The 24859-nt window shown below is 40.7% G+C and overlaps 1 protein-coding gene across 1 annotated transcript; it reads right to left on the reverse strand.

Annotated features, from left to right (window-relative positions):
* Positions 1-350: 350 nt before the first annotated feature.
* On the reverse strand, positions 351-24859 carry LOC137357371 (cytosolic 5'-nucleotidase 1A-like). Its single transcript, XM_068023658.1, has 6 exons — positions 24610-24859; positions 24333-24500; positions 20404-20533; positions 15357-15479; positions 6455-6639; positions 351-4330 (listed from the first exon to the last, which is right to left on the reverse strand). Exons 1-6 carry the CDS (start codon positions 24763-24765, stop codon positions 3965-3967), a joined length of 1128 nt encoding a protein of 375 aa, XP_067879759.1. The 5' UTR covers positions 24766-24859; the 3' UTR covers positions 351-3964.

Below are 24859 nucleotides of genomic sequence, written 5' to 3' on the forward strand. Positions count from 1 at the left end.
CTTTAGTTGCTTCCAACACAACACAGATAATGTCCCATACAATAGTGGCTTGCTGTATGCTGCACAACTCTGCAATGAGGACAACACACAGAGTCATCATTAGTTAATGTCAATGATGCAGATGCTCACCTCCTTTACATCAACAGTCCTGGGATTTGGGACAGGGTTAACACTGTCAGATGACAGTCCTCATGTTCCAGCACTTCCAGTGGCTTGGTCTGCCAGAGCTTTCAGTATATTTTCAATCATTGTCTTTCTCAATTCTAGCATTCAAAATTTTCTTTTAACCTGTTAATACTTTTTTGCTGCAAAGTAAAAATACAATGTTGATTGTGATTTTATATAAGCCAGCTTTATTAATATTGAAGTACAGTATTTTTTTAAAATTACACAAAAGCAATTGCTGATAACAGAATAAAAACTGAAATTCAATAACCAACAATGCAAAAAGGTAAACCACAATAGTCCAAATAATTTCAATTTAGTCTTATACCGTGATCCTATTACCGACTGTTGCATTCAAACGACCCATAAGTATAATAAAAGCTAAATACCACACAAGTATGTAATTAAATAATGTTTGTGAAATGCAGCTTGTTTTTTAAAAAAGGAAAAGTGCCACTTGCAGGACAAAATCTGAAATAAAAAAAACTGAAATAATCCACAAACGAACTAAAAATGGCATTGATGTTTACCAGCTTTGTAAACCTCTTTCATACTTGATTTAAAATGCAATGCTGTTCAGATATAATTTTCTATGTCTCGCTTAGTAGGAGCACAAAGAGTGGAAAACTGCCTCTTGTACACTTGATTATAAATATTAATCCTATGAAATAAACATTTTTATATGAATGTTATTTGTTTAACTCCTAATTCTAAAAGAAATAGGGATTTTAAAACTTGATTTTATTACCTTACATAGTTGAAGAATGTTAATACTGACTGACAATCAGGTGTTCCTTGTTGGATGTAAAATATACATCCCTTTACTTTGTTCAACATACTCTAGCCATAATTAGTGAAGAGGAGTTCATACTGCTCCTGTGTGACATTTACATTTCTCATAGTAACAATCATGGTGCTGTCTAAGTAACTTAGGAAAAAATCTGTGTTGTTAGCCTGCACCAAAGTTGGAACTGTGATGACATTTTTCAGACTCATTTTATTCAGGGGCTTTATGTACAACAGAATTCAAAAGGCTTTCAGCCTGTAAATTTGCTCTGGAATAGAATCCAGTCGGAGGCCAAAAGACAGTATACAAACCTATAGGGCCACCTCAGTTATTCCTAAATTTTATTTCAATAAAGAAATTCCTAATTGCTTTGTGTGAAGGAGATAAATGAATGCATTAATCAGAAAAACGTTTCAAAATAACTTCTATGGGCTTCTCACAAAGTAGCAGTTTACAGATTGAAAATGATGTTCATAGGACTAAAAACACTGAGAAACTTCAACACATTTGATTTATTTACTGAACAATCTCAGGTACTAAGAATCGAAATTTTTAAAAACCATACCTCGACAAATCTAAGAAATTAAAATCAATTAAAGACATTCAATCCCAAACGATGGCACTTTTAAAACCAATTACACTTCTCAATTTAACAGTTCAAAATGACAACAGAAAATCCTGGAATATTTGACAAGATTCGCTGTATAATTTGGATACTCTTTGCAAGCTTTTTCTCCTGCCTCATTTCAACCAGAATGGTGTCCTGCACCATGGGCCTAGACATTTACCTAGGTTTTGCAATAATTAAAAAAAAAACTTGTGTGTTAACGGTGAATGTAAACATGTATGCAATTGCAGACAAAGAAAGAACTAAAATCAGATTTGATGTAAAACTAGAGGAAAGAGGAACATAGAATGTAAAGAGAATTCATTACTGTAACTAGATGCTTATGGCATTGGACATAGGACTACTGGTGAGGATTGCTGAAGTGTGTCCCAATCTTATACAGATATAGGAATGGTGCCACTTAGTAGTATACTAAAGTGAAAAGAACTAAAATATGTGGTGATGCTGGTGACCTAAAAATGTATTGAAGCATAATGCACGATTGGCTTCTGTCATATAACAGCTGTCTTGCAGCAATATAGGAGAAGGCAGCCTTACTCAACATAACTCCAATGTAGTGTCAAATCTAGTTTAAGTACAGTAGTGCTGAGGAATGATATCAGGGATCAGAGGCTTTAGTTACAAGAAAGGAATTGGAGAAACTAGGACGTTCTGCATTTAAACAGAGAAGATAATCTGATAAATATGAAGGATTTTGATTTAAGTAGAGATAAAGAATTTCTGCTCGTTAATGAAGAGAGGTCAAAACTCAAAGATAAAATGGAGAGAATAAGAAAAAGTAACATTTTTAGGCAGAGTGCTACTGGGACATAGAGGGGATAAATTGAGCCATGTAGCAGCTATTTCTCAGATGCTGAGTGGCCTCATATGGCTGCAAAATGGGGAGCAGGAAGCATGTGCATGCTTCCAACCAGAGGTGCCCTGCCTGGCACATTGGTAAGGACAAAGAGACGTTCTTTACCCATGCTGGAAGTATGCACTTGCATATGCAAAGGGTCAAATAAGAGGTCTTACCCTGCTGCAGCATTGGTTTGCCCAGAGGCAACCAACATTTAGGGAAAACCCTGGACATAGACTAGAATTTAAAAACAAAAGAGGGCAATTACTCACCATAATTAGCCACTGCTCCCAGTCTCGTGATCCGAGACCGATAATCCCAACTTCACTGGTCCACAATTTCGACTTTTTTCCCCAACCCAACTCAATTCGGAGTTCAAGCCCACAATCCTGACTCGTCGGCCTGTGATCCACACACACCCCTATTGGAGTTTAACCATGTTGCAGCGGCCCAAACTTGTAACATCTGCACCCTCCCACAGCACCACCTTCATTACGAAGTCCGAGGCCCAATATCCAGGGCTCCTCGGACCTCACCGTTTGTGTGCTAGTGAATAACACGGTGCTTGGGGTCCCAAAATTGGGCATTCCTGAATTTAACCCCCAGAAGGTAATACCATTAACAGTAGTGAAAGCAAAATTGGTAATAGCTTTTGAAAGGGAAATGGATGAATAATAGCAAAAACATAAGTATGGGGAAAGGATAGAGGAATGGATCAAAGCGGACGTGTCTCTCAAGAGAACTGGCACAGAAATGGCCCCATTCTGCACTGTAAAATGCTATTTCTAAGGGACTCCTTTGACCTTTTTTTTTAAACTCATCTGGAGCTCATTTAATTTCTAACCTAAGTGAGCAATTTCAATTCCATAATATGCCAAGTGGAACAAATAGGCTGAAATCAGTGTGAAAATGATAAATATCTACCATTCTAATTGTTAATTCCATCCAAAATAGTTATATTACCTTTGCCACAAATATGAAATCTATTTGGCCACCATCTACCATTTTATTGGAGTTATTAGGGAAAAGACACTAATTTACAGTGACAGGAAAACTTTTGGTGATGACCTTACAGAGTGTTAAGTTAGTATGGGTTTTAAAAACAAACGGTACCCCTGAAAGATATGGTAAACTGATTTTAAATGCTGCCAGTTTTGAAAAGGAAGTTATATGTAAAGTGCATTCTTATATGAACAAAGTTTTTTCAAGAATATAGTCAGAATTAAAATTGATATGCAAATGTACGTTGATTACTTCAGGTAGATCTCCTTCACCCCCCAACCCAAGCTTGAAATATAAAAGATTTTTTAAAAAAAAGATGTAATATTAGAAAATGCGAGAAAGGAGAGACAAATAAGTGAATGAGTGCTATGTAGAAAAGGTCCCATTGACTAAAGTCCAATTTTCTCATTGCCTTAACAGAGTTAGAGTTTTTTCGTATTGTACTTAGACTAGTATAGAATCAAAGAATAATACAGCACAGGGCTAAACGGCTGAACATATTTTTTTTTATATAAAGCTGAAGTTAGTTGACCCTGCTGCAAGTTTAATTTTTTTTTGGAAGCTGAGTTATTGGAGTGCTCTTATTGTACTTTTGCCCAATGCCATACGGAACATGTGCTGCAATGGTTCCCATCTCCTGCGCGCCTTTAACATGGAACATTTGGTCATCGAAGAAAATATGAGGGCGTATTTTTTTTAACAATGGCCCTTTTGGTGCCCCTGCCAGGAAGAGCGCTTCATCAACCTCCAGCCCCCAGCTGCGAAGTGTCTTCAAAGCCCTTGCTCCAGAACTTGCGGCACTTCTAGCTGTGACAAGATAGGTCCTGATGGGGCAGTTCAAACGTAAATCCTTGGCATGGAACTTCTTCTGGAGTCTTCCTAATACTTCCAAAAACCCTTTGAGGGGACCCTAAATGCAGAATAAGTGAGTAAATTACACCTTTCATGACCAATTGCAATGTAATAGTTGCTAGATATCTTTAACTTCTACCTAAAGATAATTTCTCATATTACACTTGTCATTAGAAGTAATTGCTAGCACTTTTACAATTACCTCAAAAGTACTTCTCTCTGCCACCCCCTCAACCATGCCCCCCACTCCCCAAACCACCATAACCCCATGTACTTTCAAGTCAAGATCAATTTGGATCAAGTAAAATTGCCAGCTCTCCCTACAATTTTCTGAAACACTCCCAAATCATAAGAAGCTCCTTTGCACCTTACATAAGATAGCAGTCCAACATTACCATGTACATTACTGCTTCATTTTGTCTCGAGTGTCAAACTCAATTAAAAATTTGAGGTGGAATGTGTCATTTTATCAACTTCAAAATAATCAAAACATCCCTAAATTTATTTTTTCTAAAGTTCTTCTCATTTCATTGTTGTAATTTCTCTGTTTCTGTCAACTAACAGAATCTTGAATGGAGTTTCACTTCCTTGATCATTACTGATCAGAGTCTTCCCTTTCCTTACACTGGAAAATTACATTTCAAAAAATGTTACAGAATTTTGTGCTCCTCAAAGTGAGGGAGATGGTCCTGTAGATGTTAGCATTTGGTAGGGTGGTGGGGGAGGGGGGGGGGAAGATACGCTGGGGGGCAAAGAATGGTCTGTCCAAAGATCTGAAGGCCTCTAATTTCTTTGCCTGCCATTCCCTTGTTGGTCAGTCTCTTATTCCAATGGATATAAAATCTCTTTTGGATCATTTGCTATATTAAATAGGGCATTATGGAGGGGGGGGGGGTGGGGTTCATATATTGTCCTGTGTGACAAGTGCTCCTGAAAATACCTCAGTTAGCAGTTCTTGGAGCCAGTAGAGGGCAGAAACCTAGTGGAAATGGGTTCTGCTCCCTGCTCCTCCAATCCCAGTACACTGGGATTTTTGCCCCACAAGAGAGAGGTGGAAGTTCTATATCTGTTTTTAGCTGCAGCAGGTTTCCTCTCCCTGCCTAACTCACTGTTCACACCAAAGGTTTGATTTTTATTTTAAGAGTAATTTGTGGTTGCATTGGTCCAGCATTTCTTATGATGAGTAATTAGCACAAGGTCAGACATTTGAGGAAGTCACTGAATAGAAGCAAGACACTGTCCAAAAAGGATAGGGGAAATTAAGGTTGATTTATTCCAAGCCACCTTTGAATCCCTGTCACTACAAGAATTGCATTCAAGCATTCTAAAATATTTACCTGGATAACATCTTTAAAAATAACACTACCTTCATGGAACAAAAAACTTTAGGCAAACTTTCCACTTATTCATAAAAGCAGAATGCACTGGCAAATTGCACTGAAACAGATCACTAGCACCTGATACTGTAACAAAAAAAAAGTCTAGCACTCTCTCTCCCCAACTGAATAAAGGTTAGCTAAACACTCAATGGACCATAACGGACCACAAAATGAGGTGGCAAGAAATCCTGCCAGATTATCACAGAATCTCAGCCATATCTAATTTTTAATCTGCCTCTGGAGTAGCCCTTAGAAATTCCCATTTGAACCAGATGGGAGATTCAGCAGTATACCTATACATCATATATTCCATTTTGCAGCCATCATGTATACTGAACACCAAGTTCACAGCATGCCTTGGAAACCTAGGTGGGAAGGGGCTTCAGGGTGAGCTTTCAGGCTGCTCCATCAGTTGCTTATAAGCACAAGTCTAACACCTTACTTATGCCCACCTCTTTTTGCTCTTTCTTCGGGCTTGTCAATGACTGCTGATGGATTCAGATACCTTTGAGATTGTCCAAAAGCTCTGCTTTTGTGTTACTCCCCCCTCCTCCCACTCTCCTTTTGTAGCTTCATCCCTTTAAAATAGACTTCAACTAATGTCTTCCCTAACCCTTTTGAGCTTGAAGCTGTTGTGAATACATATGCAAATAAGCTTAAGCTGGAGAAATGAAAGCTATGTGCACTAGACCTTTCAGACAAGAACTCTGCAGAACTAGCATGGAGCTGCAGATGAAAAAAAATCATTCAGCCATCTTTGAAACTGTAAACAGAACAAAATGTTACATAAATGTCAATCATACTTGTGCAAGTGGATTGTTTTCAAACTTCTTCTCGTGTTCGAAAAATGTATCTAATCCATGAGCCTTTACAATCTTTTCTGACTCATCAGAGAAAAGAACAGCATCTCCATCAAATGCCACCCTCAGCTGGTGATCTGAAAGTTGCAGGTCCTTCTCGCTCTGAAACATAGTGGCTGCTGCAATTCCTGAAATCAGGTAAGCAAAATAAGACAAAATATTACATTGAGAGTAAATCATGTTAATACCACAAGAATGGTTCTAGTAATGCCACACTGCAATCTACTGAACGTTGACTCCCTGACTCTAAAGAGACAAAGTGATTCGAAACATTCTTTTAACTGTATGGATTAGAGGAGACCTATCCTAACACAAGGAGAAGCTCACAATGTAGTACATTTATCTATGGCCATCTCCCCCCTCCCCTTTTCCAGCTGTATCATATTTCTGGATCTTCATTCCTTTGAAAAGCAACTTTTACATGGGGTTACTGTCACTGACTCCCAATGTCTGTGTCTCGCTAACCCAAAGTAAACTTGCTGGATTAGTTAAGGTCACTCACCAGAATGACTAGCATGATTTGGTTAATAAGGTCTTTCAGGTGGCTGGGCTTAATAAATGTGGTAAGTTTGCTGTGGGGTACTGCTGAATGCCCAAGATTTGTTCATTGGATGCCAGCAGCACCGCCACAGGGTTAAACCAATATGAAAGCATTTTTTTTTATTGGTTCATGGGATGTGGGCATCACGGGAAGGCTTGCATTTATTGTCCATCCATAACTGCCTCTAAAAGGTGCTGGTGAGCTGCTGCCTTGAATCACTGCAGTACTGCCCCAACCAACCCCCATGAAGGACATTGCAGATAAGCCTCCTCCTGTCCTCATCCATTACCACATGTGGACATCTGCATAGCAAGTGACAACAGAAATCTGGATTGATATCCCTTCCACCCACATAACAGCCACTGAGACCATTGCAGTAACCCGACCATTGCTTCAACTAACAACTAACTCAACAATTGAAGCTGGCATCTTTCTGCTATATACAATTCTGTACCACATCAGGCAATCCATTTGCACTTGAAGCTGCTGTTTTTTCTGGGGTGGGGAGGAGTTACAGGGGGAAGATTGGGGTTACATGATGCATAAATGCTCTCAGTATTCACCATCTTTGGTCAGAAAACTCGACCAATGTTTACACTGTCAACTAATATCGTTACAAGTTGTACATCAAAAGCTTCCCACTTTAATTTCAAACTTGTTGCATTTAAAATAATTAACCATTAACTAGCCACTTATAGACTATTTCTACGTAAATGCAATGCTGTAAATATTTATCCTCACTTTGCAGTGACCATAATTTTTGCTGTATTTTCTTTCTTTCTGTATTTTCTCTCACTGCTTGCTTACCGAGTGTATTTGCTCTTCTGCTCATTCTCTTAGCTAGGGGTGGGGGCCTTAATTATCTCCCCGCCCCCGAACAGCTAAAGTATTTGATTATTCAATTTATCAAATGCAGAACTGGATGCAAAATTGAATGGGAAATTTCAAATTTACAGTGACTGCAGTGATTGCTCCTTTCATCCAGTAATTATATGGCAAGCTTCCATAATTTCTCTCCTACAAATTGGGGACTACCAATGCCTAATTATATATTTTCAACTGTAAAACTAAATGTTCGGCCATCTACACATTTTTTTTCTGTGTTTCTCAACCTTCTTCCTCATACTTCCTCATACTTCCTGTTTGTGAAATGCCTTTCCTCTACTGCCCAAGCTGTAATTGTAGATAGGCTGCGAAAAAGAAAGCCTTTCATTTCATGACCACAGAACAGCTCAAAAGCACTTTACAACCAATAGAGTACTTTTGAAGTGTAGTCATTGTTGTAATGTAGGAAACGCAGCAGCCACTATGTACACAGCAAGGTCCCAAAAACAGTAATGTGAAATGACCAGATAATCTGTTTTAATGATGTTGGTTAAAGGACACATATTGGTCAGGACACTGGGTAGAATAGCCCTGTTCTTCTTTGAAATAGTGCCATGGAATCTTTTATATCCATATTAAAGCTCAGATAGTTGAACGTCTCATCTAAGAGACAGCAGCTCTTAACAGTGCATCACTCCTTCAGTACAGTACTGGAGTGTCAACATAGATTTTGTGCTCAAGTCTCTGGAGTGGGACTTGAACTCTCAAACTTCTGACTTGGAATGCAAGAGTGCTACCAAGTGAGCCACAGCTGACATTATTAGGGTCCTGGAGTACTGTGGACTTATTTGATTGGGCATAGGATGATTAAATGCTACAAGGGATTGTTTCAGTTCCAATCCTTAATTTTCATACATATGATTTGAAAAGTTACAGACAGCAGTGGTGAAATTGATCTTTGGAGGGAATGCAAAATGGGTGATAGAACGATAAATATTGACAAGAAGGGATATCTCTCTAGCTCTTCTTCGATTTGGTGCTGTGGGATCTATTACGTCCACCTGAGAGAGCAGGAAGCACCACTGTTTACCATCTCACCCGAAAGATGGCACTTCCGACAATGAAGTACTCCCTCAGTACTGCACTGGGGTGCTAGCTTTTGATTACATTTTGTGCTCAAGTCCTGAAATGGGACTTGAACCCATGACCTTCTGACTCAGAGGTCAAAGTACTACCAGATGAGCCAGGGTTGTCACATCGGAAGCACAGTGGGAGAAGAGGCAAATTTAAGCTTCTCAACACTCAAATTGCACCAAGATTTTGCACTTTATTAATTCAACATGTACTTTTCTCACTGCTTACCACTGATCATATAACTTGACTTCTTTTGCTGCAAGAGCAGTACTTTCTCATGACTCGTAAGAGCAGTTGGCAGGCTATGCCAGTTCTGCACATGTCCAATATTTGGCAGAGAACAGTCCTGGGAGTGTCTGCTGCTGGGGCAGTGCCACTCTCCTGAAGCTGGCCCTAAAATATAAAAGCAACCCAATACTTGGCTATTTATTTTCCCAGCTGTTCTACCGCACCTATTTAAAGCAACCTCATCTCCCTTGACTTATCCTAGGATTAATTAAAATTGATCTTTCCAAAAAGATTTTTTATTGTAGCAAGCAATTTTCACTTTTTCAACTCTCACTTATTTGTTGTCCTTCATAGCTGCCCTCTCTAAACTGTTCCACACCCTAACTGCCTTGAGCTAGAGAAACAATAAAAAACACTGATCTATGTGATTATCAATGGAAAAATTCCTGACTCATATCAGCCTATAGGTGTATCACCCACATTACACGTTTGATTTGTCTGACACAAATCAGCCACTTGTACTGAGGTTATTCACAATACCATGCAAGTTGAATGTGTTGAACATCAATGTGGATACTACATAAAAACCAAGAAACAACAGATTGCAAAAATCCTAGGGGTGGGAATATTTTAGGGGAATATTTAACATACTTGAAAATACTTCCACATGAATCAGTGTTCCAAGATTAAAAGTACATTGTGGAATAGCAAAATAACATGAAAGCATTTACTGAAATGTCCACAATAAACAAATAGAAATGTCACTCAAAGCAATCTCACTAAAAGCAAATAGATTTCATTTCAGAAAACAGCTTCATGTTTAGAGACACAAGTGCATATACAAAAGAATGAGCCCTCTTCCACGTTTTAGTTTTTGCGGCCAGCCTTTGATGCATAGCCAGCAGTTTAGAAGAACAAAACTGGAGATGTTATTTCAGCAAAAGTAAATATGTTTTATAATTTCACAAATATATACCAACCAATTCCACATCAACTGGAATGACAGATGTGAGAGACAACTGACTGCATCAATCAGCATCATCTGTGGGCTGCTAACAAAATGGAATTAAGACTGCAGATGGGTGGAAAATGACTGCTAGACACATAGGAACAGGAGTAGGCCATTCAGCCTCACGAGTCCTTCTGTCATTCATTGAGATCAGGGGTGATCTGTATCTTAACTCCATCCACCTGCCTCGACTCCTTAATACTCTTGGCTAGCAAAAGTCTATATTTCAGATTTAAAACTATTAATTGAGCCAAAATATGCTCTTTGTAGCAGAGAGAGTTATAGTCTGATCTGCCTATCCAGGTTGAAAACAGCAGCCCTAGCTGGGAGGTATGTCTGAATTTATTTGATGTTCTACATTGGCAGAAACCCATGGCAATTTAAGTGGGGTGGACATCCACTCGCTCCAATGGCCCACCTCTATTTACAGATGGTCTCCTATAGACATGGTAATTTTGGCAAGCTACTAGCAAGATTTCTACTTCTAATGAGAAGGCTGCCTAAATGGGACACAAAATGGCTTCAAAAGGTCTTCCATACCTGCTGCTTTGGGACGAGGTTCTCAATCCTCCCAGAATGACATAGAAAAATAGAAGCAGGAGTAGGCCATTCAGCCCTTCGAGCCTGCTCCACCTTTCATGATGATCATGGCTGATCATCCAACTCAGGAGCCTGTTCCCGCTTTCGTCCCATACCCTTTGATCCCTTTAGACGCAACAGCTATATCTAACTCCTTCTTGAAAACATACAATATTTTGGCCTCAGCTGCTTTCTGTGGTTGCAAATTCCACAGGCTCACCACTCTCTGGGTGAAGTAATTTCTCCTCATCTCAGTCCTGAAATGTTTACCCTGTATCCTTAGACTATGACCCCTGGTTCTGGACTCCCCCACCATCGGGAACATCCTTCCTGCATCTACCCGGTCAAGTCCTGTTAGAATGTTATAGGTTTCTATGAGAACCCCCCTCACTCTTCTGAACTCCTAACTGACTAAATCTCTCCTCATACGCCAGTCTCACTATCCCAGGAATCAGTCTGGTAAACCTTCACTGCACTCCCTCTATTGCAAGGACATCCTTCCTCAGATAAGGAGACCAAAACTGCACACAATATTCCAGGTGTGGCCTCACCAAGGCCCTGTACAATTGCAGCAAGACAGCCCTGCTTCTGTACTCGAATCATCTCGCTATGAAGGCCAACATACCATTTGCCCTTTTTACCGCCTGTTGCACCTGCATGCTTACCTTCAGCGACTGGTGTACGGGAACACCCAGGTCTCACTACATATTCCCCTCTCTCAGTTTATAGCCATTCAGATAATAATCTGCCTTCCTGTTTTTGCTACCAAAGTGGATAACCTCACATTTATCCACATTATATTGCATCTGCCATGCATTAGCCCACTCAATCAACTTGTCCAAATCACCCTGAAGCCTCTCTGCAGCCTGCCTCACAACTCCCACTCCCACTCAGTTTTGTGTCATCTGCAAATTTGGAGATATTACATTTAGTTCTCTCATCTAAATCATTAATATATACTGTGAATAGCTGTGGTCCTAGCACTGATCCCTGCGGTACCCCACTAGTCACTGCCTGCCATTTGGAAGAAGACCCATTTATCCCTACTCTGTTTCCTGTCCACCAACCAATTTTCTATCCATCGCAATACACTATCCCCAATCCCATGCGCTTTAACTTTACATACTAATCTCTTCTGTGGGACTTTGTCGAGAGCCTTCTGAAAGTCCAAATAAACTACATCCACTGGCTCCCCCTCATCAATTCTACCAGTTACATCCTCGAAGAATTCTAGTAGATTTGTCAAGCATAATTTCCCTTTCGTAAATCCATGCTGACTCTGCCCGATTCTACCACTGTTCTCTAAGTGCCCTGCTATAAAATCTTTGATAATGGACTCTAGAATTTTCCCCACTATCGACGTCAGGCTGACTGGTCTATAATTCCCTGCTTTCTCTCCACCTCCCTTTTTAAATAGTGGGGTTACATTAGCTACCCTCCAACCTGTCGAATCTGTTCCAGAGTCTATAGAATCTTGGAAGATGACCACCAATGCATCCACTATTTCTAGAGCCACTTCCTTAAGTACTCTGGGATGCATACCATCAGCCCTGGGGATTTATCGGCCTTCAATCCCATCAATTTCCCCAACATCATTTCTCTACTAATGCTGATTTCTTTCAGTTTCTCTCTCTCACTAAGCCCTTATGCAGAGTTATCCAGAATTAGGAGCTCTTCCCTCAACAGCTGCCGACATCAGCCTTACAGAGCAGCAATTGAAATTTCTTCCCTCGGAGCAGCTCCCACTTCCCCCCCCACCCCCCGCCAACCCCCACTCAGCGATGTCATCTGCTGAGAGCTGTGACTATGTGTGCGCAGTCAGGAGGGGGCTTGGGAGTCTGGAATCGGGGGGAGCAGCTCAAAAGTGGGAGTGTATACCAGAGATTGGGGGAAAATCATTGGGCGGGGGGGAGATGGAAGATCTGCACGGGGAGGCCGAGTGACCTTCTCAGTCTCCTTTTATTCAGTGCAAACTGAGGGAATGGATTAGACTTCAGGCTGAGTTTAGGATGACATACCTTGTGAGAACTGCCCCAAACAGTAAGCACACTGCCCTTTGTGCAATCTCCCATTTTGGTTCAGGTCAGTCTGTGCTACCCAGTTTTGACAAGTCCAAGTACAGCTCAGCTCTGACAGCTGTCACTTTCACAAGGAACCAGAGTCCAAACCAAAGTGAAGAGAGATGGGGAAAAAGATCATGCCTGTTGAAAATGGTAGCAGCTGGGGAGCCTGACCACACCTTATTGCAGTGCAGAGGGATTTCTGACTATGGTTTCAGGGTGATTATCAGTGGGTTGTAGGATTACTACTATTTATAAACGACCTGGATGAGGGTGTAGAAGGGTGGGTTAGTAAATTTGCGGATGACACGAAGGTCGGTGGAGTTGTGGATAGTGTCGAAGGGTGTTGTAGGGTACAGAGGGACATAGATAGGCTGCAGAGCTGGGCTGAGAGATGGCAAATGGAGTTTAATGCGGAGAAGTGTGAGGTGATTCACTTTGGAAGGAGTAACAGCAATGCAGAGTACTGGGCTAATGGGAAGATTCTTGGTAGTGTAGATGAGCAGAGAGATCTAGGTATCCAGGTACATAAATCCCTGAAAGTTGCTACCCAGGTTAATAGGGCTGTTAAGAAGGCATATGGTGTGTTAGCTTTTATTAGTAGGGGGATCGAGTTTCGGAGCCACGAGGTCATGATGCAGCTGTACAAAACTCTGGTGAGGCTGCACCTTGAGTATTGCGTGCAGTTCTGGTCACCGCATTATAGGAAGGATGTGGAAGCTTTGGAAAGGGTGCAGAGGAGATTTACTAGGATGTTGCCTGGTATGGAAGGAAGGTCTTACGAGGAAAGGCTGAGGGACTTGGGGTTGTTTTCGTTAGAGAGAAGGAGGAGGAGAGGTGACTTAATAGAGACATACAAGATAATCAGAGGGTTAGATAGGGTGGATAGTGAGAGTCTTTTTCCTCGGATGAGGATGGCAAACACGAGGGGACATAGCTTTAAGTTGAGGGGTGAAAGATATAGGACAGATGTCAGAGGTAGCTTCTTTACGCAGAGAGTAGTAGGGGCGTGGAACGCCCTGCCTGCAACAGTAGTAGACTCGCCAACTTTAAGGGCATTTAAGTGGTCATTGGATAGACATATGGATGTAAATGGAATAGTGTAGGTCAGATGATCGGCGCAACATCGAGGGCCGAAGGGCCTGTACTGCGCTGTAATATTCTAATTCTAATTTACAGGTAGAATATAGGGGCATTACACCTATTATGACCAGTTACATATAATTTATCAGTGAGTTATATTACTGTTGCCTATGAGGGGAATCTGTGTGTTACTGCTTTTACTATTAGCTATCACTCCAATTTCAGTGAGCTACTGTTAGTTACTGATGGAATCAAACTTCTTCCCACCTCTGGTTTCCCCTTGACAAATCACGCCTCCACTATTGGATTCCCCATTTCGTGCCCTTGGTTCCCCACACCCTCAATCCTGGTTTCTCTCCCTTTCCCCACCCTGTTTCCACACATTCCCTGCTTGCAGGTGGCCTCCTGTTTCTTCGAACTTCTCACACAACTGCTGCTAGTGCAAAACCATGAGCAAAAATTCCCAACTACAGGGGACCCAACCTTTCATAAGGTAAATGTTGTAACATCTGTAGAAGTCATGTGATTAGATGTCATATAGCCAGGCATCACATGGCTCAATGTCATGTTGCAGTATGTCACATGATCAAACCTCTAGGAATGCCTCCAACCAGAGTTGACAATCCTAGGCCAGAAGTTTCTGTTATTAAAGTATGATCCCAATCTGCTTCAGTCTCTACAATCGATCACAAACTAAAGATGCTCCCTGGTTCTAGCAACCTTAGACACTCAAGACTGCACCAGCACTTCTAGCACCCAGGGTTGCTCAGGTGCAAGTGATAGATAATACATTTGCTGATGTAATCTCACCATTTGCACACTCTTATTTTACCCATTCACGATTGGACAGATGTAGTCTGCACCCTCATCACTTCCATCAGAAAATCCTGGAAGAGCAGGGACAAACACCGAAGTTATGCCAAGGAAGGGGTGTAAACTTCAGTGGAAAATCCTAATTGCTTCAATAACATAATAAACATTCCACAGAGCCAGTATTCATTTTTGTTTTTTAAAAAAAGACAATGCCCAGTTTGCTATGTAAATAAAACATCTGGACTGAAAATAGACAGATGGATTCCATATTATTTTGAAATGATTTCCTCAGAATCATAGCCTGAAATAGATTAGAAGGTATTTCAATAGAAAATTAAACACTTTTAACAAAGAATGTATACACTGCAGCAACTAACTTTTCTTCAAAACTATTAAGTAGAACGAGGTAAGTTCATTCCTTACAGGAGCCCTGTTACTCAGAATACACCCACACTCATACAAACCCAACAGCTTAACTTCTGCTGCTGCACTGCTTAAGGCCATGGCTATGGTTTCTTTCTCACTTATGGACAGCATTTTATTCAGTTGTATGTTGGTTTGTTGAGTCCATACCTGCTTCAATTGCTTCCCCCACTTTCTCAGAATCTGCCGAAAGGTATAAATTGGTGAGGTATGCTTTCAGATACCCAACTGGGGTTTTCCCACCTGTCATACAGAATCTTTCAATTGCCAGATCTGTTTGAAAAAAAAAACAAAGGGAACACTGTTTTTAAGGTGCAGCCCTCTAGGCAATTCATTGAAATTAATTTTCAATTTACAAGCATATATCTATAAAATAATCTTTTCGGTATAATATGCACACACACATTAACAAGTCAAAAATGTCAGCTTAACTGCACTCCATTCAAAAACTTGTTACACCAGATGAACTTAACAACATGAATAACAGGTTGTAGACACTGCCACTGAGTATTTGTTCAGCAGCCCGTGTTCAAACCTGGTTACACCTAAGACATCAATCATGCAGTAGTGCCCTGCCCAAGTTGCGCAATGCAAGTACAGAAATGTTTGGCTCCACTCAGAGCTCTAGTCTGAGATTAAGGGAATCTGTGTAATGTTCATGCTGTATGCTGGGAGTCAGGATTCCATGCAGGATGTCGGGAAGAAATATCTGAACTGCATTCTCTCAAGAACTCTCATGGGAATACTCTCAGAAGCTGAGTGGCTATGAAGCAAGTATTTGGTTTTTTTCTCTTTCATTTCATATTTGCTGTTGGCGTCTCTGGGTGGAAGTAGGAATGTGAACTGATGGCTCTAAGTTAGTTACACCTGTCATTGAGAGACTCAGACGCGAATTTTAACTGTCTCCACCTGGCAGAAACCAGACGGGGAGCAGTTAGCATAAGACAGACCAATTACCCCCTCCTATCTTGCTGCCTTCCTGTCATGTCCCAACACGAACCTGCTCTTTTGAGAAGACATACAGGACGCTTGCAGAAAATTGGTGAGGTTTGACTTTAAATATGCAGATCTAGTCCAATTTTGTCATCAGGACCCAATCTGTAATTTTAGTTGAAGACTTGAGCAGGAGGCCAGCGATGGCTCTCAGTTAGGCAAACCCGTCAGGAAACAGATGGTGGCCAGAAGAGGCCTGGAAGGCATGTTTTAAAAAAGCTTTATTTTGTGGGCAAGAAGTGGGCCTCCTTTGCACTAGGCTAACCCCTCCACTCCCTCCAAATGTCTGCCAATAGCCAACTCCCCACCTTTCCGATCTCTGCTGACAGCCTTCTCCCCACACAGCACCTCCTCCCACCAACCCTCCTCCTGACTGCTCCACATCACAGGTCCTTGGCTGCAGACTACCACTGTTAAAATTGGTAGGGCCTCCATGTCCCTTGCCTTTCTGTGTTCTTCACCCACTGATGGGCTCCCCTGCACCCTGTAAAAACCAAAGCCTTAAATTCTCCTTCCCAACCAAAAGAGAGGTTACAGATAGACGTCAGATCTTGAGTAACCATGCTGTGTCTGGTTGCTTCAGTTTAAAGGAGAAGGATTTGTCATTTTCACAAAAAACTATTACTGCAAGTTTCCAAATGATTTATTAATTTTCAAAACTTCCATTTATAAGTTCCCTCTTTACAAAAAAGTATATCAAGATGATTTGTTTATTGAAATGCACAAAATATGCTACATACAAATAATGTTTCTCACCCATGACAAGCACATATCTACCTACCGGTCTACATTCTGCCTGTTGCAGATGCATCTGTCCAAGGCAGTATTGGTAGGAGCGACCACTGTACAGTCCTTCTGGAAACAAAGTCCCATCTTCACACCCTACCATCATGCTAAATGGGATAGATTCAGAACAGATCTAGCAGCTCAAAACTGCCACCCGCAAGTCACTGTGGACCATTAGCAGCATCATGACCTGTAACTCATAGCTTATCTCACTATCATTACCATCAAGGCAGGGGATCAACCCTGGTTCAATGAGGAGTGTAGGTGAGCTTGCCAGGAGCAGCACCAGGCATACCTAATGAGGTGCCAATCTGGTGAAGCTACAACACAGGACTATGTACAGCCTAAACAGCAGAAGCAACATGCTGCAGATAGAGCGAAGTGATTCTACAACCAACAGCGCTGCAGTCCTGCCACATCCAGTCATGAATGATGGCGGACAATTAAACAACTAACTGGAAGAGCAGGCTCCACAAACATCCCCATCCTCAAATGATTACAAATGACAAAGCTGCAGTATTTGCAACTATCTTCAGCCAGAAGTGCAGAACGGATGATCCCACGTCAGCCACCTTCTCATCACCCCATCATCACAAATGCCAGTCTTCAGCCAATTCAATTCACTCCACATGCTATCAAGAAATGGCTGAAGGCACTAGATACAGAAAAGGCTATGGCGCCCCACATCATACTAGCTCTAGTACAGAAGACGTGTGCTCCAGAACTAGCTGATCCCCTAGCCAAACTGTTCCAGTACAGCTACAATACTGGCATCTACCTGACAATGTGGAAAATTGGCCAGGTATGTCCTGTTCACAAACCACCACCGCCCCCACCCCCCCCCCACCCCCCAAATCAGTCCACTCTAAATCAGCAAAGTAATGCAAGGTGTCATCGCCAGCATTATCAAGTGGCAATTACTCACCAATACCTGCTCATCGATGCTCAGTTTGGGTTCCGTCAGGACCACTAAGCTCCTGACCTCATTACAGCCTTGATCCAAACATGGACAAAGAGCTGAATTCCAGGGGTGAGGTGAGAGTGACTGCCCTTGACATCAAGGCAGCATTTAAATCGAGTGTGGCATCAAGGAGCCCTATGGAAACTGAAGTCAATAGAAATACGAGGGAAAATGCTCCACTGGCTGAAGTCATGCCTAGCATAAAAGGAAAATGGTTGTAGTTGCTGGAGGTTAATCATCTCAGCAGGAGTTCCTCAGGGTAATTTCTTAGGCCCAACCATCTTCAGCTACTTCATCAATGACCTTCCCTCCATCATGGGGACGTTCGCTGATGATTGCACAATGTTCAGTTCCATTCGTGACTCCTCAGATACTGAAGCAGTCCCTGCCTGCTTGCAGCAAGATCTGGACAAAATCCAGGCTTGGACTGAGAAGTGGCAAGTAACATGCACACCACACAAGTGCCAGGCAATGACCATCTCCAACAAGAGAAAATCTATCCATTTTCCCGTGACGTTCAACAGCATTACCATCGCTGAATACCCACCATCAACATCCTGGGGGTTAACATTGACCAGAAACTGAACTGGGACAGCCATATAAATACTGTGGCTACAAGAACAGGTCAGAGGTTGGGAATTCTACACTGCGTAACTCACCTGCTGACTCCCCAATGCCTGTCCACCATCTACAAGGTACAAGTCAGGAACGTGATGGAATACTCTTCCCTTGTCTGGAGCTGCACTCATCCAACTATAAGATGCACTACAGCAACTCGCCGAGGCTCCTTCAACAGCACTTTCCAAACCAGTGACGCTCATCACCAGCACTTGCAGCATCACCATCTGTAAGTTTTCCTCCAAGTCACACACCATCCTGACTTGGAACTATATTGCCGTTCCTTCACTGTCACTGAATCGAAATCCTGGAACTCCCTTCCTATTAGCACTGTGAGTGTAACTACACCACATGCACTGCAGCGGTTCAAGAAGGCAGTTCACCACCACCTTCTCAATGGCAATTCGAGATGGGCAATAAATGCCTGCCTTGCCAGTGATGCCCACATCCCATGAATGAAAAAAAATAAACTATCCTCAGATTTTTCCAATCGAAATGAGCAGCCTTTTTCAATACTATTGATATCAAAATCATTTATACCTTGTTCCAATACTAACTAACCTGATTCGGTACTGTCTTAAGACATTACTGATGAAAATTATTGTTCAGTTTGGGAGAAAAATCCTTGTGATAGTGCTTCTATTGTGGGAAGCTGGCAATGTGAGCATAAACCATGTACAGAATGAAAATGTTAGGGAACTGGCAAAAAACTGAAAAGGAGGAAAGTGCAGAAAGTGACAAAACATATTGCAACTCATTAATTTGAAGTGAGGATTATCTAATTTTAATTGAAAGTAACTTGTGTAAATAAGAGTTCTATCTAAATGTAAACTAACTTTCCAATCTGTTTTTCCCTTTTGATGAAAAATCTCTTGGGCTACGTATGTTGTCCGTTTTCCCTGTTGCAACAATTGATTTATATCACCATTTTACGCCCCCCCCTTCCTCAAGTCAATCTCACTGAAATGTAGCAATGATGCTGTGTTTAGTGTAGGTGGCAGTGGACTCAGATACGTGCATCACTGGAAGTGAAACACGCAGAAGCCATGATGCCCACTCTGCTCCAAAAGCACCAAAATCTCAAATTAACCTGTATATTTATTTCCTTTTAAGTGTTTCAGTGGAATTAACAATGCAACAATATAAATGCACTCACTACATTTTATGCTTTTCACTGAATTTTGCAAGCTATATCAAATGGTGTGTGATTAAAGTTACAGATGTTTAATAGTTGAATGCATTTGATTTACATAGGCAAATATATAAGAATGCAAATATGTCGATGGTTATATTGACAAAAATGATCATTTTTTAGAACATTAGCAAAAATTTCAAAGTACCATAGTGATCAACCTTGTAAACGTACTGAATTTTTTTTTTAAATTTAAAAAGTCCAACTCATTCAAACATCTGGCCTTTGAGTGGTTGAAAACTCAGCTTTTAAAAATCAATCTATAATTATATACTAAGCAGAAGTGCAGTCACCCAACCCAGAAAACTGAAACTTTTAATTTAAAATCATCTGTCTGAGTTCTTTCTGAACAGTTTGTTTTGCGGGTACATGGTACAGTTGAATACTTTCATTTCTTCAGAAGAATGTACAGGCGGGATCAATCATACCATGTAGAAGTAAAGCTCAAATGAGTTGACTGTGGGAGTGAACAGTTACTATAAACATACGAGTGATGCAGACTATCCCCTTCTTCTAGCTGAATGAGGAGGCACATCAGCAGTGGAAAGAACCTGCAGTGTGTTTGGGGAAGGCAACATCATGTAAATTTAAAGTAAAATGCAATGTGCATCAATACAGGTAAACATAGAGAGTTTTTATGAACATACCATAGTGATTGATGCTGTTGATCAGCCTCACTCCTACTTGGGCATGGTTGTTTGTCATCAGAACTACATCAAATATTTCATCACTGTCAGGGTAAAGGTCGCGTAGATGCATATTAACAGTTTCCAGTGCCTGGAAGAAACAAATTCATTACATTCTAACAGAAGACAATTCACGACTTTACAAATACAAGTAATGATCCAACCCTCAACATGTTGAAAGGTGTTTTGAACTTTCAAAATTTAAATACTTCATAAAAAACCAAAAACTAGTTAGACATTCTAGGACAGAAAGAGGCCATTTGGATCATTGTTCCTGTGCTGCTGCTAGCTGAAGAGCCTTTCCAAATAACCTTTTATATTGCTCCTTTTAAAATATCTATCCAATTCTCTTAAATGATGTTATACCTTATATGCTGTATCTGCCTTCATGGTAGAAGACACTAAAAATATCCTGATAATAGCAGAAAATCACGGGGCAAAAAGGGACGTCCTTAAAACAATTCTCACAAGTGAAACAATTCTAAAGACTGACAAGTCCCCTGGACCTGATGGCTGCATCCTAGGGTCTTAAAAGAAATGCCTGCAGATATAGTGGATGCATTGGTTGTAATCTTCCAAAATTCCTTAGATTTTGGAAAAGTCCCAGTAGATTGGAAAACCACAAATATAACATCTCATTTAAGAAAGGAGGGACACAGACAACAGGAAACTATAGGCCAGTTAGCCAGATATGTCACCAGGAAAATGCTGGAACTCACTATTAAGGAAAAAGCTGTAGGATATTTAGAAAATCATAATACAATTAAGCAGAGTCAACATGGTTTTGTGAAAGGGAAATGGCGTTTGACAAATTTATTAGTGTTCATTGAGGATGTAATGAGCAGGTTGGATAAAGGGGAATCAGTACATGTAGTCTATTTGGGTTTCACAGGGATTAATGCTGGAGCTGCAACGATTTACAATCTATATTAATGACTTCAATGAAGGGACCGAGTGTATTGTAGCCAAATTCGCAGATGAATAGGTGGGAAAGCAAGTTCTGAGGAGAAAAGGATATAAATAGGTTGTGAGTGGGCAAAAATTTGGCAGATGGAGTATAATGTGGGAAACTCTGAGGCTATCCACTTTGGTTGGAAGAATAGAAAAGCAAAATATTATTTAAATGGAGAGAGACTACTGAATGCTGTGACACAGAGGAATCTGGGTATCTTCGTAGATTAATCACAAAATGTTAGCATGCAGGTACAACAAGTAATTAGAATAGCAAATGGAATGTTGGCCTTTATTGCAAGGGTTTGGAGTATAAAGTAGGTAAGTCTCGTAACAACCCTACAGAGCATTAGTGAGACCATGCCTAGAGTACTGCATATAGTTTTGATCTCCTATTAGCATAATTCAGTTGTGGGGAAGTTATTGGAATCTGTTATTAGGGACAGAGTGACTAAGCATTTAGGCAAATATCAACTGATCAGAGAGACAGCATTGATTTGTAAAGGATGAAATCATGTCTAATGAATTTACTTGAATTTTTTGGGATAGTAACTAATGTGTTAGATAAGGGAGCATCTATGGATGTTATTCATTCGGACTTCCAGAAGGTTTCACATAAGAGACTGTTAACAAAAATGAGAGCGCATGGAAGTAAAGGTAACTTATTGGCTTGCATAGGGAATTGGTTAGGAGGTAGGAGTAGGAATAATGTGGTTGTACCCAAAATGGCAGGATGTAACTAGTAGTGTCCCCCAGGGATCTATACCGGGGTTTCAGTATTTCATTAGATTTATAAATGACTTGGATGAAGAAATAGAAAGCTATATCTAAGTTTAACAACAGAGGCGCGGAACAGTAAATAGTCTGGAAAGGGGTAGAAAGCTGCAGAGGAACAGTGATAGATTAAGTGAGTAAGTAAAACTGTGGCAGATGGAATTCAATGTGGAAAAGTGTGAGGGCATCCACTTTGGACCTCAAAGATAGAGCAGAGTAATTTCTAAATGACTAGAAGCTAGGAACTGTGGGTGAGCAGGAAGATTTAGGGGTCCAAGTGCAAATATTATGAAAAGCTAGTGGACAGTTACAAAAAAAAATAAAAAGCCTAATGAAATGTTGGCCTTTATCTCAAGGGGACTGGAATTCAAAGGGGCAGAAGTTATGTTACAGCGGTGCAGAGCTCTAGTTAGACCCGATCTTGAGTATTGCATTCAGTTCTGAGCACTGCCCCTCAGGAAGGATATATTGGCCTTGGAGGGCGTGCAGTGTAGATTTACCAGAATACTACCAGAACTAACAGGGTTAAATTATAAGAAGTTCCATAGATAGGTTTATATTCTCTTGAATATATTAAAGGAGTGATGGAGTGACTGAGGTGTTTATATATGATTAAAGGAATTGATAGGGTAGAGAAAGAGAAAATACTTCCTCTGGTGGGGTCATCCAGAACGATGGGGCAAAACTTTAAATTTAGAGCTAGGCCACTCAGGGGAGATGTTAGAAAGCATTTCATTGCACAGTAGTGGAAATTAGGAATTCTCTTCCTAAAAAAGCTAAGCACAGTCAATTGAAAATGTCAAAACTTTGATTAATGGATTTTTTTTAGGCCAATATATTAAGGGTTAGAAAACCAAGGTGGTTAGATGGCGTGCAGATCAGCCATGATCTAACTGAATGGTCCATTCCTGTTCCTATGTTGTTAATTTCTTACATCATTCTAGTAAATCTTCACTGTACTACTTTCATGACTCTATTCTTCCTGTAGTGAGTACTCAGAACTGCATGCAATACTTCAGCTGTGGCCTAAGTGTGTCTTGTAAATTCAACATCACTTTCTTGCTTTTATGTTCAATCCACCCATGTATAAACCCAGAATCTTTTGACTTTTTATGGCCTTTTCTACTTGTATGCCACATTTAAAAGATCTACTCTCAGATCTTTTCTCCCACCACCGCTTACATTCCCTCTAAATTGTTTTCTGCAAATTTCAAGAGGGATGTTACAAAATAGAAGTTGAGAAATGTACAGAATGAAATATTCATAATTGTAGAATAGATTTTAAAATACTTTCCTGGATTAAAGTTTTGAAAAAAGAAAAAGAGATGTTTTTTTAAATGTTGGGTACATTTCAACATGTGCAGAGAGACAAGCTACACCGGTTTCACGTTCCGGTTGAACCCGATCAAAGAGACTTGAGTGGTCAAAATGACTTTTTTCCCATAAGCTACCCACAGTAAACCACAGAGTTAGTCTAACGATTTGCCAAAACTATCCCAGCCCTTCCCTTCAATCAAAATTGCCTCGCATACCTTTAGGGCTTCACAAAATGAAAACCATCACAAGATCTCTAAATGATTGACAGTCAAGTGCTGGAGTGGGTTAACACGACTGAAGCAGTACCCAGCACAGTCTACAACTCAAACCATTGTCTGGCGCTTTGCCACATTTGGAGGTACAGATAGTATCCACCACACCACCTTCCGGACAACGATCACAGAGATCAAGAAATGATGGAACCACTCAGCAGATCTGGCAGCATCTGTGAAAAGAGAAGCAGAGTTGACGTTTCGGGTCAGTGACCCGAAACGTTAACTCTGCTTCTCTTTTCACAGATGCTGCCAGACCTGCTGAGTGGTTCCAGCATTTCTTGTTTTTATTTCAGATTTCCAACATCCGCAGTATTTTGCTTTTATGATCACAGAGATCATCTGCTCTGCATTCATTTGTGTCAAGTTAAGCTATGCAACAATATATAGTATAATTTGTTGCAACAAGTCTACAATGAAAATTGTAAATTCAGGAACCTCCCTTTGAGTTGCGAGAGATAATAAATTCAAACTATTAAAAACATTAAAACATGACAATTTTGGTTTATATATGAAAGAGGGGATAATGCACATTAAAAGGAAATGGAAGGGAGTAGCCCAGAAATTACGTTCTACCTTCACTAATGGGAAAGCCGGCCCCTCCTTCAGCGGCTCGTTTTCGTGTTCCTGTTGATATTTCACGTATCTTTCCAGTCCGTGCTCCTCATATATTTTTCTTTCTTCCACCATATTAAAGAGGCAGCGTGAAGACACAGCGATCGTGATGGCATCCTGAGACTTAGGCTAGCAATAACAAATGTCACGGATACGAATTATGTCCTTGTTATAAAAGGTCCGAGCAGTTGCACTTTTTGCTAGGATACTAAAACCATTCAGCTCCTTTTGTACTCACAGTTCGTAGTTTCTTTTTCGAAGTTAGATGTTCAAATTGCTCCTGTGCAGCTTTCCAGTCGATCTGTGCATCACCAGAGTCTCCTTTGTCCTGATGCTTGCTTTGAGTAACAGCGCCGGAAGCTTTCCCCTGCGTTTTGACTTTATCTTCACTCATCTTTAAAATAAATAACAACTTAGAACTCAATTCGCTGATGGAGAAAAGAACAACCGCTCGAATAACTGCAACAAGGAAGTGTCAATGGGCGTTC

The sequence above is a fragment of the Heterodontus francisci genome, chromosome 3 (assembly GCF_036365525.1).
Source record: "Heterodontus francisci isolate sHetFra1 chromosome 3, sHetFra1.hap1, whole genome shotgun sequence".
Taxonomy (NCBI): domain Eukaryota; kingdom Metazoa; phylum Chordata; class Chondrichthyes; order Heterodontiformes; family Heterodontidae; genus Heterodontus; species Heterodontus francisci.

Bases quoted from the DNA above. Each gene is read 5' to 3' on its own strand.
- LOC137357371 (XM_068023658.1), bottom strand. From the start codon at position 24,765: ATGAGTGAAGATAAAGTCAAAACGCAGGGGAAAGCTTCCGGCGCTGTT. The intron at 24,501-24,609 runs GTGAGTACAAAA...TGTTATTGCTAG, and splicing joins CGAAAAAGAAACTACGAACT to CCTAAGTCTCAGGATGCCAT. The intron at 4,331-6,454 runs GTATGATTGACA...TTCTGCATTTAG, and splicing joins AAAACAATCCACTTGCACAA to GGTCCCCTCAAAGGGTTTTT.